Consider the following 12,517-nt stretch of genomic DNA (forward strand, 5'->3'; position numbering starts at 1 on the left):
AGAATTCCATCTGAGCCCCAGTGCACAGCAGGAGAGACTGGGTTGCTTTGTTAACTCCCTGAAGTTTGGGACCCCTGCTCTGCCAGGTAATGATGCTGCCACACGTGTTTGTACATAGTGGCTGTCACTACACATGCACACGTGTGCACAATCCCATACACACACTGTGCACAAATGCATGCACGTGCATGCACATATACATACACAGAAACACTGCACAGGCACACATAGGCACCCATTTTATTTCTGGGGCTCCTGAGCCCAGGTCCCCCCTGACACATCACTTTACGTTGCCTCTAGAAGGAGTGTTCACTGAACAGGTATTCACTGCGCCCTCCTCCCTCCACGCCAGCCCCCATCTCCCTTCTTCCAGGTCCTTGTAGCAGGCTCCTTCGCGGTCTTTGGGAATGCAGATCGGAGCCACCAAAGTGCCTCAACACCTTCTTTCACTCGGCCTAATGTTCAGACCTCTCAGCCCAAAAAGCAGTGTTCACCGCGGATCTGAGGCTCACTTTGGCCCCTCCAACTGCCACGTCTCAGTTCCACCCTTTGCCACGTGCACATCTTTGTATTTAAATCTTTGTTCCCAGGTGGGATTCCTTTCTTAATCTAGAAGGAAGTCACTAGGTCAAATGTATGAATATTTTGAGGATCACTTTCCTGTAAGGAAACACCAGCTTACATCTCCCCCAGAGTCTATGGGATGGTCCATTTTGCTGCTTCCTCACTAGGTTTGGAAATAATCATTAAAAAGCAAGACGAAAACCCAAACGGCACCGATTCGATTATCTTCTGTTACTATGTCTTTATTTTCCAAGTCTCTGATTATTGGCACAATTGGGCATTTTTCACATTTATTGCCCGTTTGTCTTTTTTTCTCCATTCTCTGAACGTTGGACTATTAAGTTTCGTCTTTCTCTACTAAAACCTTTTTCTAACTCAGTGGTCCCAAAGTGTAGTCACTGGACCGGCAGCATCAGCATCACCCGAGAGCTTGTTAAAAGTCTAAATTCGGGGCACCTGGGTGGCTCAGTCGGTTAAGCGTCCCACTTCGGCTCAGGTCACGATCTCACAGTCTGTGAGTTCGAGCCCCGCGTCGGGCTCTGGGCTGATGGCTCAGAGCCTGGAGCCTGCTTCTGATTCTGTGTCTCCCTCTCTCTCTGCCCCTCCCCCATTCATGCTCTGTCTCTCTCTGTCTCAAAAATAAATAAAAACGTTTAAAAAAAATTTAAAAAAAAAAAGTCTAAATTCTCAGGTGCTACCCAGACCTACTCACCAGAAGCTCTGGGGTAGGGCCCAGCAGTCTGCTTTAATAAGCCACCCAAGACTCCAAACTGCCCTATCCCAGACTGAGTGATAGAGAATTCATCTTGAACCCACGTGCACAACAGGAGGGACCCACCTTGTACGGCACCCATCTAAGCATGAAGGATAAGACCACAGACTCAGGAACTAGCCTGCCTGAGCTTATAGCCCAGCTCCACCAGTTACTAGCTGTGTGATTTTAGACAGATGGCTTAACCTCTCTGAGCCTCGATTTCTTCCATCAAGTAGGGACAGAGACAAAATAGGGATAATAATGTGACCTGCATAGATTTATTTAGAGAATTAAAGTTTCCATACATGTTTAAGCACTCAACACAGTTCCTAGCACACACACTTAATAAATGTTAGGTACAGCGACTGTCACTATGACCGCTGAAATTATCACAAGTTCATGGGCCTGAGGCCTGGAGGAAAAAAGGTTGGATCTTAAGGAAACTTGGCCATCAGGAAGCAAGAGGTCTCATAATAAATATAAATATAATGCCCCTCCTCTTGTCCCCGCCCCCAAAAAAATATGCTTCTCCCTTTTCTTTCTTCTACTGACCCAACCCAGCCTTCTCAAACTTCACAGGCCATTGCCGTCATATCAGTTGCTGACCGAAGAAACGTGAGACGCAGCCAATATCGAGAAAACCTTTTTTTTTTTTAAGTTTATTTATTTTGAGAGTGAGAAAGAGAGGGAATGGGGGAGGGCCCGGGGGAGAGAATCCCAAGCAGGCTCTGCACTGGCAGCGCAGAGCCTGACACAGGGATTGAACTCACAAACCATGAGATCATGACCTGAGCCGAAACCAAGAGTCAGACGCTTAACCATTTAACCACCCGAGCCCCCCAGGTGGTCCAAGAAAAGCTCTTGAACTCATTTTGGGTTTGCCACATATCTCCAATGGTTAAAAATTTTTTAATTTTTATAACATTTTTATAACATTTTCTCTCTTATAGCAGCCTTCTCATTGAGGGTTAGTAGGAGTAATTTTTTAGTTTTAAAAAATTTTTTTAACATTTATTTTTGAGACAGAGAGAGACAGAGCATGAACGGGGGAGGGTCAGAGAGAGGGAGACACAGAATCTGAAACAGGCTCCAGGCTCTGAGCTGTCAGCACAGAGCCCGACGCGGGGCTCAAACTCACGGACCGTGAGATCATGACCTGAGCTAAAGTCAGCCGCTTAACTGACTGAGCCACCCAGGCGCCCCAGGAGTAATTTTTTAAAAAGAAGAGTTCCCATCAAGCCTGTCAAATACTCATAAGACTAGGTTAGATGCATGAGCTTATGCTACCGTGGGCTATACATCTTCGTGGTGAGAAGTCACGTACAGAGTTTCCCAGAGGTTTTGACTCTGCTGCCCCTTTGTAAAGGAATATCTCAGAGGGTCGGTGTTCCAACTTTGGGAGATGCTGTCTTACAGGAAAAGGAAAAGGGCTCCCAGGATTGGGGTGACTTGTTGGTGAATGGGTTAAAGGAAAACCCAATGTCGTATAGGAATGTTTTATATAGGAAAGAATAGACGTTGTTTTTCTCTGTAAACAAGTAGCGGGTAGGAGGGTGGGGTGTGTTTTCTGTGTCTCCCAAGAAAGATGGTGAATTTTCAATGCTTTAGAAAAATGAATTGAATACTCTTTTGCCTCACCATACCCCACATGAGACTCTACTGCGATGCTTATTTAGTATTTTCCCACAGGCAAGACTTCCCAAGTTGTTCCAAGACCGGGCAATTATTGGAGAGTGAGGAAGCCATGATCTCTTGACACTTTTCTCCTCTCCGTGAATATTTCCAGCTATGGATCTTGGTGGCTTATATCTGCGTCTTTTCACCTTACCTACTCAAGAAAATTGAAAAATGCTGTCAACCTCACTTCTCTCTTTCTCTCTCCCTCTCTCTCCCCTTTCCCTCTTCCCTTTCCCTCTCCCTCACCCCACCCCACCCCATGTTCCTTGCCTTGCCCTCCAGGAACTTTCTGCATCATATCACTGTGCACCTGTGTGGCTGGAATCAACTTTGAGCTGTCACGCTACCCACGCTACCTGTATGGACTCCCCGATGACATCAGCCATGGATACGGATGGTCCATGTTCTGTGCATGGGGGGGCCTGGGCCTCACACTAATCTCGGGATTCTTCTGTACCTTGGCCCCTTCTGTCCAACCTGTCCCGAGGACCAACTGCCCTAAATCCAGACCCGAGAATGGGACAGTGTGCTAAAAAAACAAACCCATACATATATATATATATATAAATATATATATAATATACATATATAAAACAAAACTAACTCAAGATGATGCCAGTGCCAAGGTAGAGTTGAGTTGGCTCAGGCACCCGCATCTCGTCGGACTTTGTGTTGCCTCATCACCGAGATGGGGAAAGCGTCCCCGTCACGTGGCTCTTCCATCATTTCTTAACTTTTGGCTCCACGGTTTTTTGAAGACAGAGCGAACATCACCACTTGTGATAGCGTCCTGATCCCATCACTCACGAGGATGGGGTGGTGGGCTGGGAAGGGACAGTGCCAGTGGTCTGAAGCGGCACGGATGTAGAGAAGGAGGTACCATCCATTGGGCCAGCAGTGAGGACACCACCCCAACGCCGATCGTGTTGCAGAGAAACAAAGCCCTTAGTTCATAGAATGTAACCACATCTTTGACATCATTTGCAGATCACTTCTCCTGATCTTCCTGTTCTGATTCCCTTCCTGGCCCACCAGCAACACACAAGAAGTGGAAGAGAAAACAGACTGAGAAGGAAGTTTTCTCTTTGTTGCCAAACTTTTGGACAAAGTTACAGAGGTGGGAAGGGGGAGAGAACAACGTGCTGAGGGGCAAGATCCACGTCAATAAAAGGACACTTCAGTGGATGCTCAGAAAACCCAGTCTTACCTTCCAGCTGCCTTACATCCAGTTAAACAAGAGGCCGCCCTACCCCCGACCCCACCTGCACTCCCTGGGCAGATTGGAGCCTTGGAGTAATGCTGTGATGTGTGCGTGCGTGCGTGCGTGCGTGCGTGTGTGTGTGTGTGTGTGTGAGACTACTTTTGGTGGTTTCCTTTTTTCCTTTTCACCTTTTAAAATGGAAAGACTTCATTATGACTGTTGTGTCTATCGTTTGTGGTGGTTTCATGGGCCAGGGAGGAGTCCCGAGACTAGGAGGAATAATGAGGGGCAGGCCAGTGTGGGTGCCCATTCTGTAGTTTCAGATCCCTGGAGTGTGTACGTGTGGTGGGTGTTTTCTGAGTGTGGGGTTTTATTGTTTGTGTTGCATTTTTCTATTATTTGTAGTGCAGCTGAAATTCCCAGAGGGCAGAACTGAGAACAAAATCACTGGGCAGAGGGCCCGGTGGTCCTTCACATCACAGTTCTGGGATGCCACGGGATTTAGTCCTCTAAATCTGGAAGTTCAAGACAAAGCTGGGCACAAAGCTGTGAGAGAAGAGGGGGAACATGGTTCAGGAGGGAGAAGGAACATTGCCTCTGTTGCTGTTGTACAAGTACGTACCAAACCAGATCTTCACTCCCCATCATGGAAGCTGTCCTTTGTCACTGGACATCCACCCCTCTCCTGGGGGCGACCTCTGTACAGATGAAAGAAAATGGGTCACGTGCAGAGAGAGCATCTCCATGCTCCGTGGGCTCAAGTTTGTATGATATTGTGTAAATTAATGGCGAACTCCGGACTCTTTCCATCTTCTTCCTTACCCTCTTGGTATTCAAGGCCATGCATCCCCAAATAGCCATCTTAGTGGCTAGCCCCCAAACAGAGGTGGCATAAATCCAGCCCGACGTCTCAGGCTCGTTCGAGCACACTGGCCCTGCAGGTGTCGGCGAACTACCATGTCAGCCAGAGTCGTGGAAGCTGTAGGGACAAGAGTCTGCCGGGAAGAGTGGGCAGGAGCAGCTGACAGTCACCTCAGTGACCCTGCTGGGGCTGAGCGGCCCCAGGGAGGCAAGGAGTGAATCCCCAAGCTGTACAGCCATGGGTCAACCATGTAGCTGAGTATTCAGTTGCTTCATAAATAGATATGCTTTGGGCGCTTTGCCAACAGCTCAACAGCCTTCTTTCCCACCCATGTACCTGTTTCATCGACCTGTCTCCTCATCTGTCTTCCTACCAGTCCCCACTTCTCATCTACTAACCACCTCTCCCTCTTCCATCCGCCAGGCTACGAGTCCTACCTGTCCCCTCATCTGCTCTTTTTGACTGTGTGTGTGTGATTCACATCCAGTTAAGACATCCCATGTGCATGAATGGGCCTAAATGTGGGTCTCTGTATACGTGTAGCTCCCTGGTGCATTTTCTGTGTGTTTTTGTCAGTATGTACCTGGACACGGGTGTGGGTGTGCTACTCAAGGCTTCCTTCCCAGCGACACTGGTCAGCTTCTGCAAAAGGTCTCATGTGCGCGTGCCCCTTGTATGGGTGTGCTGAGAGATGAGGGGTAAGGTGTGGAGCAGGAAACGCTATTCTCTTCCAATTGGGCTTCAAAGGATTTTTTTTTAAATAAAGGATTAATTCTATGAGAAGAGAAATCATTTTTGGGAAACCCTAACTTTTCTATTGTATACAGAATTAAAAATTTCTTTTTCTTGGAAAGCTAGATTTCCCCCTTAAAGGAAAGGCATGCTAGGGCTTGAGGGAAAAGTGAGAAGCATCCCAGATTGAGAGGCTTCATGTCTTCCTTCCAAGCATCTTGAGTGGGCTCTGCTGAGCAGGGAGAGGCAGGTGTCCACGAGCGTCTGTTTGGAGCAGAGGGCCTGTCTGTGACCAGCTGTTTCCCAGGTGCAGGAAAATGGAGAAAGAAATTCTACAAGGGGCCACTTGCTATCAGTCATTTAAACTTTTCTTGAGTAACTGTGTTTGAGGACAGTGCCTCGCTGACCTGTGACTATTTATACCTTCTTTTTTTTTTTTATCCCATGCTTGCCATAAATGGATCATCCAGTCTTTCCAGCTACTAATCTTTGTGATTGACCCTTAATACAGCTTATTGTGTCCCTTTGAAGCCTTCCTGAAATGTTAAGAGACTCCTAAGAAAGAAGTAAACCACCTGGGCTTAACTTGCCATCAGTAGAACAGAAGCTTTGAGCTACTTCTTTGGTAGCGGGGCCAGATAGGAACAGATACACTCTGAGGTCTGATCCTGCTTGGGGCCAATAAAGCCCCATACAGATGGCAAATCCTTGTCCAGGGGTGGGGGACCGGGGAGGCGGAGGCCGGGGAGGGGCTCAATCCCTCCAGTGTAGGGATCCAAGTTAAGACCCGCCGTCCCCACACTATTAGTGAGGCTCTGGTGTGGCTGAAGAAGAAGGGAAGGGGGGTGGGGGAAGGAAAAGAGAGCCTCTGCTAACTCCAAATCAAAGTAGAACCCAACCTACTGATGGGATTTAGGGTCAGCAGCTTCATAAAAGTCCCAGCCCCGACCCCAGGTGAAGTTCAGATTCCTTACCGGTGTGCATGCAAGGTCTATGATCATGTATGTGTTTTGAGCTCCATGTGAATTAGCCTTAAGCATGGGGCTTTCAGCTTTCATTTCCTTCCTTACCCTATGAGATTGGGGATTCAGACAAGTGAGGTGTCTGCCTGGAAAGAGGTCCTATTTCTTTCTCTCTCCATTTTGGGAGCTTTGGTTTCTTTATGTTTCATTTTCCTCTTTGCTCCCTTCCTCTCTCCTTCTGCATCAACTTAAAATAGTCAATTAAAATAGTTAAGGAATTTGTCTCTGGAGAGGCTCATACTCTCCAAGCAAACCCCTTCCTCATTTGTTGTGGCTGTGGGCTTCAGAAGGAGGTCCGTGGCTTCCCGGCATTGAAATATAAAAAATTTTTAAATGTGCCTATTCTAGCTTCAATCCTCCTGAAACCCTCTGCCTTTCAACAATTTACATCCTTTCAGCTTCAGGGATCACAAAGTCAAGAAGACTCAGCATCACCCAGCCAAGACAAAGCCTTCCTTGTTCACATGTCCATATGCCGCCCTCGGAGCCCATTCTGGCATATTCTCTTGTTGGGGTGTGTGGTTCCACCTAACAGTGCTTGCCTTTCCTTTGATCAGGGAAGGCGATATCCTGAAATTCTTGAGTATAGGCCCTACCTCTTAACAGTCCTCCACAGTCATGATAAGAGGTGTGAAATGAACCACGTGTGGTTGTTCTGATTCAACGGGGGATGTGCTGCTTAGGTCCCTAAAGCTGCCTACCTGAGTCAGACTCAAAGTAATGAAATCAAGCCCATCACCCAGAGGCATGGACTCTGTCTTCCCCTGGCTTATTCTGAGAGTGTTAATTAACTGTTTTTTAAGTATCTGAGGGGAAGGAGCGAGAAGAAAATACACTCCGGTCATCTTTGGTGTGGTTTGTGTGGGTTGTTTGGTTGATTCTTGCAACTAAAGGGAAGCTGCTTTTCTGAAAGTGTTCCTCCTCCCCCAGGGGCCAACCATCCCAGTGGACAAATCCAGCCCTTTCCAGGGCAATATGATGAATCATAGAGGTGATTTCACCATATTTAGAAGTCATCGGTGCATACCAGCCAGGTTGGCTTCTGTGCTATCTTCTAGCTGGTATCTGGCAGAGTAAGGGGGCAGGTTTTTAAACAAGTCCCCTTGAGCTGATGGACATAAAAGATTCTGGTGTCTCAAAGCAGTCAACTTGGCGGGCTGCGTTTGGACTCTTTCCGTTGATGCTTCCATGGTGCAAAATGTTTCTTAAACATTATTGTTAGTTCTCAGACTACTTTATTATTGGCTATTGGGTTATTTTTTCTGAATAATAGAAAATTGTAGAGAATTAGAAAAATAAAGTACCAAAAAGACGAAAGGATTGTTTATAATTTCATCACTCAGAGGCATCATGATGACCCCAGTACCTACACGGTGAGTGGTTGTCTTGGGTTGGCAGTTGGGGCTAGGAGTGTAGTCTAAGGCCGCAGAACCACACTGGTCTGCATGGAGTTAACCCTGTGTTCATAGCAGGAGAAGAGCAGGGCTCTGAGCCCCTAACGATGGCAAAGGGACTTTTGTAAAAGGTCAGTGCCAGAGCTTAGGGATGGGTGGAACAGAGGGAAAAGATTCCTACGTTCTTTCCTTTTTTTTTTTTCTTTTCTTCTTCTTCTTCTTTTTTTAAGTGCTATCTCAATCTAATTGTAGGTGTAAGAGCATGGAAGCCAGAGTAACTCACTAATTAAGCTACACTTCTCTAACACGGTTACTGTAAAGTTTCTTTCAGCTCTGCCCTCCAATGATTTGTGACTCTGGGCACTGTGTCTTCTCCATACTTGAACTTCCTCATCCACAAAATGAGGATAGTGATAACACTTTACCTCATGGTATATTAAGGGTGGCAAAGAAATTGCCAAGTGATTTGCAGACATGATGTATCATATAAGTTATGTGCTGTTCAAATGATCCTGCAGCAGCAGAACCCTGACTACACGGAGTTCTTCCAGGTACGTGGTGCCTGGACCTTGTTGCTGAAAGGACATTCGCGAGTGGGAGGTCATCTTGGCCGCCAAACAGGACCGTCCCTATCCAGCTTCAGCACGTGGGATTCTCCTCTTCTATCATTCGGGTCCCTCACGGAGGTTGGCTCCTTAACTTACCCATTCTCAGGCTTCCTTCCTTTTGTCCAAAGCCAGTTTTGCAAAAGGCACTCTTAATCCCTCTCAATTATTCCCAGAGGTGATGGAATGAGCAAACCATGTGGAGCAAAGAGCATACAACCATTAACCAAGGCACAGCGTCAATGCTTTTCTTTCTTTCTTTTTTTTCTTTCCTGCAAACATCATTTGTAGCCGTGCATGCACTGGTGGTGGGAGCAGATCAGGTTCTGAAATGTTTTAATGGTCGTTTAATATGGGAACAAGTTTCAGAGAACTGGAATCTTCTTTCTCTTGTCAGTTGGTGAAGCAGATGGCTTCATCAAAAGCATATGGGTTCTCATGGGATTGAGAATGGATGGCGCATTCACTGGGAGATGTTCTGGGTGCGATCCTGTTTGGGAAGGACTGAATCCTAGATTCTAAACAAGACTGCACTTCCAAAAGGGTTTGCACGCTTTCTGCTTTGCAGGGGAACTGGCTTCGGTGCTGTAGGGAAGCCTTCTCTAAGGGAAGTCCACAACCTTGCTCACTATAGGGGTAGAGCCCAACCAGAAATGGGGGGACTACCCAACCACAGGGGGTGTTTGTTCACTATTGAGAGGCAGAAAACCATAAGCATGGGGGCTGGCCTCACATTGACGGATGCCAGCTTCAGCAATGACAGCCCTGCCTTTCATTTCCAAGGACTGGGTGTTGGAACTCTGTGTCCCTCTCTCCTGTCTCCCATTACTCCCTCCGGCCAAGCCTTTCCCTTCTTTCCCTGGTTACCTGGAGACCCTTTTGAGCCTGAATGTATCGGTGTGCCTGTGTTGTGGATGTAATGATGCCTTTCACTCACTCATTCTCAGATTCCTTTCCCACTTCTGTCCATGGTTGTGACTGTTTTAGATCCAAGACTTTCTGTAAAAATGTACAAATAAAAGTGGAAACTGAAAATAAGGGGGAGGGAATTGAGATGAAACAAATGCGTTGATGTAGCCCTCAGTTTTTGGAGGACTTTATGTAGAGACTGCCCCAAAATCCTGACTCTGGGTGGGATTTGAAGGGAGGAAAGCCGTTGGCACAGAAGGTTTTGTTTTGTTTTGTTTCGTTTTCTGGTTGTTTCTCTGACAGTCACTAGTGTCTGCTTGGGACCCTCTGTTCTAAAAGCTTTTTGCCTTTAAAGTAAAATCTGTTTTCCAGAAAGTAGAAAGCAAGTTATCAAAGTCTGAAGGGTGAAGGTCATCGTGAAGGTCAACACAAAGACCTGATCCTGGGTTTGCCTTCATAGCTTTGTCACTGGCTCACCTGGGGCCTCGGGCGAGTCTCGTTACCTCACTGTCTCTGTGTCCTCTCAAGCAAACCGGGAGCAGAGGCTCCTGGGGCACCGGGTCTCCTTGGCCATGCTGCCGCTATTCTCAGAGACTTCGAGCCCGCGTGGGTGTCTGCTTCCTGTGTGAAGGCACATTTGGAGAGTTTTCCTCCCCCCTGCTCTCACCCCCCTCACTCCTCCGAAAGTGACCTCAAGCTAACAGCCAGTGTGTGCTCCAGTCCAAAGCCTTCGATCTACCTTTTTGTTCTCAGATGCCTTTTCCCACCCCACTTTGCCTATCTCATTTGACTGTCCTTACTGACAGAGTTTTGGTAGGAGAAGGACATCAGACGAGATGGTGACTGAAATGGCTTTGCAATCTCTGACTCACTATACAAACATGGCTTGTGATGTCAGAAGCGGAGAGGCTGTCTATGGGATGCCGCCACCGTGAAGAAAGTACGGGTGGGGGGGTGGGGTAAGGGCAGTGGGCGGCAGAGGGGAGTTGGCAGTGCAGGGAAGATAAAACTTTTGGAAGGGAAAACGGCAGAATCACCAGAGCATCCTCAGCATGGCAGCGGAGAAGGATCCCCCAAAGGCAGGGCACCCTGAAGTAAGGGGAAGTAGGAAAGAAGGGCGGGAGTGGGTGATACTATAGCACAAGGGACTGCCTCCCCTAAGACTGAGAAGATGAGGTGCCCTGGGGGGAGGGGGTTCCACCACGCTTACCCTAACCCTCCATCCATGGCGCCTTCTATCCAAACCCTCCTCCTTTCTGCCCGTCCCTAGTGGTCATCACTCTGGCACCGGCTTCAGGAAGGCCATTTAGACCAGTGCTGTCCAACCAGTGTGAGCCACGTATGCAATTTTAAATATCCTACTAGCCGCCCCCTTTTTAAAAGTCCAAACAAACAGGCGAAGTTAATTTTAACACATTTCAACCCAACATATCAAAAATATTATTTTAACGTGGAATCAATGTCAAAAAGTTACTGAAATACTTCGCCACCTTTGTTTTTTAATGAAGTCTTTGAAATCCAATGTGAATTTTATTCTTAGAACACGTCTCGGTTTGGACCAGCCACATTTCCAGTGCTCGACAGCCACGTGTGGCAAATGGCTACTGTATAGGACAGCAAAGATTTAGACTCTTTGTTAAGAGACCGAATAGGACCCCCTCCCCCACGAGTCATTCGGGTCTCCCGGCAGACAGAAGCCGGAAGTTGGCGTTGGCCCCGAGTAGAGAGCACAGCAGTGATGGCCAAGCTGCCCTCCTGGCCCCTGAAATTCTACTTCACCTGCTTAGTCGGAGGAGAGGACTATTGCCTGTCAAATACATGTCACGTCTCCACAGGGTGTCAGTGCTGCCCCTGGACACGGTGCTGGTGACCCGTCAACGTTCTCCTGCCAGAGCAGGTCACTTTCTTCAGCTATAGGACCATCCACTTATCCCTCGTCCACAGGCCCTTTATCTTACAGAGGAGAGGGGGCCAGACAGGCCTCCCTGTCTTGGTCAAGAATAATGGTCTCCACACCATTTTGTCATCGAGTCCAGTCACCTGCTCATAACATCTCACTAATATCTGGCGCTGTGTTTTGTTTTGTTTTGTTTTTTCCCCCAATCCCTTCATTTCTTTACATTTGTATCTTAAAGTCAGACGCTAAAAGGGGATGTGTTAGAGCAGTGACCATAGAGAGGCAAGACCGGCTTTTCTAGAAGGTGACAGGTTCTGTCCTTTGCCCTGAGACTCAGTCCACCATCGCCTCCCTGTCCTTCCTGACTAGAGACCTTCCTTAGAGGTGAAGAAACCTCTTTTGTTTGGGGTGGGGGTGGTTGGGGAGGAAGACAATGCCAGATCTCAGCACAGAGAACAGAATCAAATGCACGCCAGCAACCCCTGGGCATTCTCAAAGCATTTCAAAGAGCCAGTATGACACGATTTAACTCATTTAAAATATAACATTCTGAGCCCTTTGATACCAAGTGAAAGAAAATGAGCTGATTTGGTGAGTATGTTTTATATATGGTCATTAGACGGGGACCATAGCCGACAAAACTCTCAAACGAATCTTGGAGGGTTTATGGTCCCAGATTATTGCTTGGTCAATATAAATTTACATAAATTTACCTTTCATTTGCATAGTGCTTTCTGATTGGGTAGACAAGGAGCAGTATGTACTGCAGGATTCCAACACCGCCTCTGCCCTCGGAGGTAGCCATTCCTGCGGTTATTGGTGCTAAAATAAGAATAAATATTATGTTAATTTGTTCTGATACGATGTGAATAACTGTGTTGTTTAATCTTAACAAGAATG

General features: G+C 47.2%; 1 protein-coding gene across 1 annotated transcript in view; it reads left to right on the plus strand.

Annotated features, from left to right (window-relative positions):
• The window catches only part of TMEM178B (transmembrane protein 178B), a 358,780-nt gene extending 350,651 nt beyond the window's left edge, over positions 1–8,129 (plus strand). The window contains exon 4 of the mRNA XM_019452958.2: positions 3,278–8,129. Within this exon, the coding sequence (XP_019308503.1) occupies positions 3,278–3,528 (251 nt within the window). The 3' untranslated portion in view covers positions 3,529–8,129. The remainder of the gene's footprint in view (positions 1–3,277) is intronic.
• The last annotated feature ends 4,388 nt before the right edge of the window (positions 8,130–12,517 follow it).

The sequence above is a fragment of the Panthera pardus genome, unplaced genomic scaffold (assembly GCF_024362965.1).
Source record: "Panthera pardus isolate Hobbes unplaced genomic scaffold, ASM2436296v1 HiC_scaffold_8, whole genome shotgun sequence".
NCBI classification, from domain to species: domain Eukaryota; kingdom Metazoa; phylum Chordata; class Mammalia; order Carnivora; family Felidae; genus Panthera; species Panthera pardus.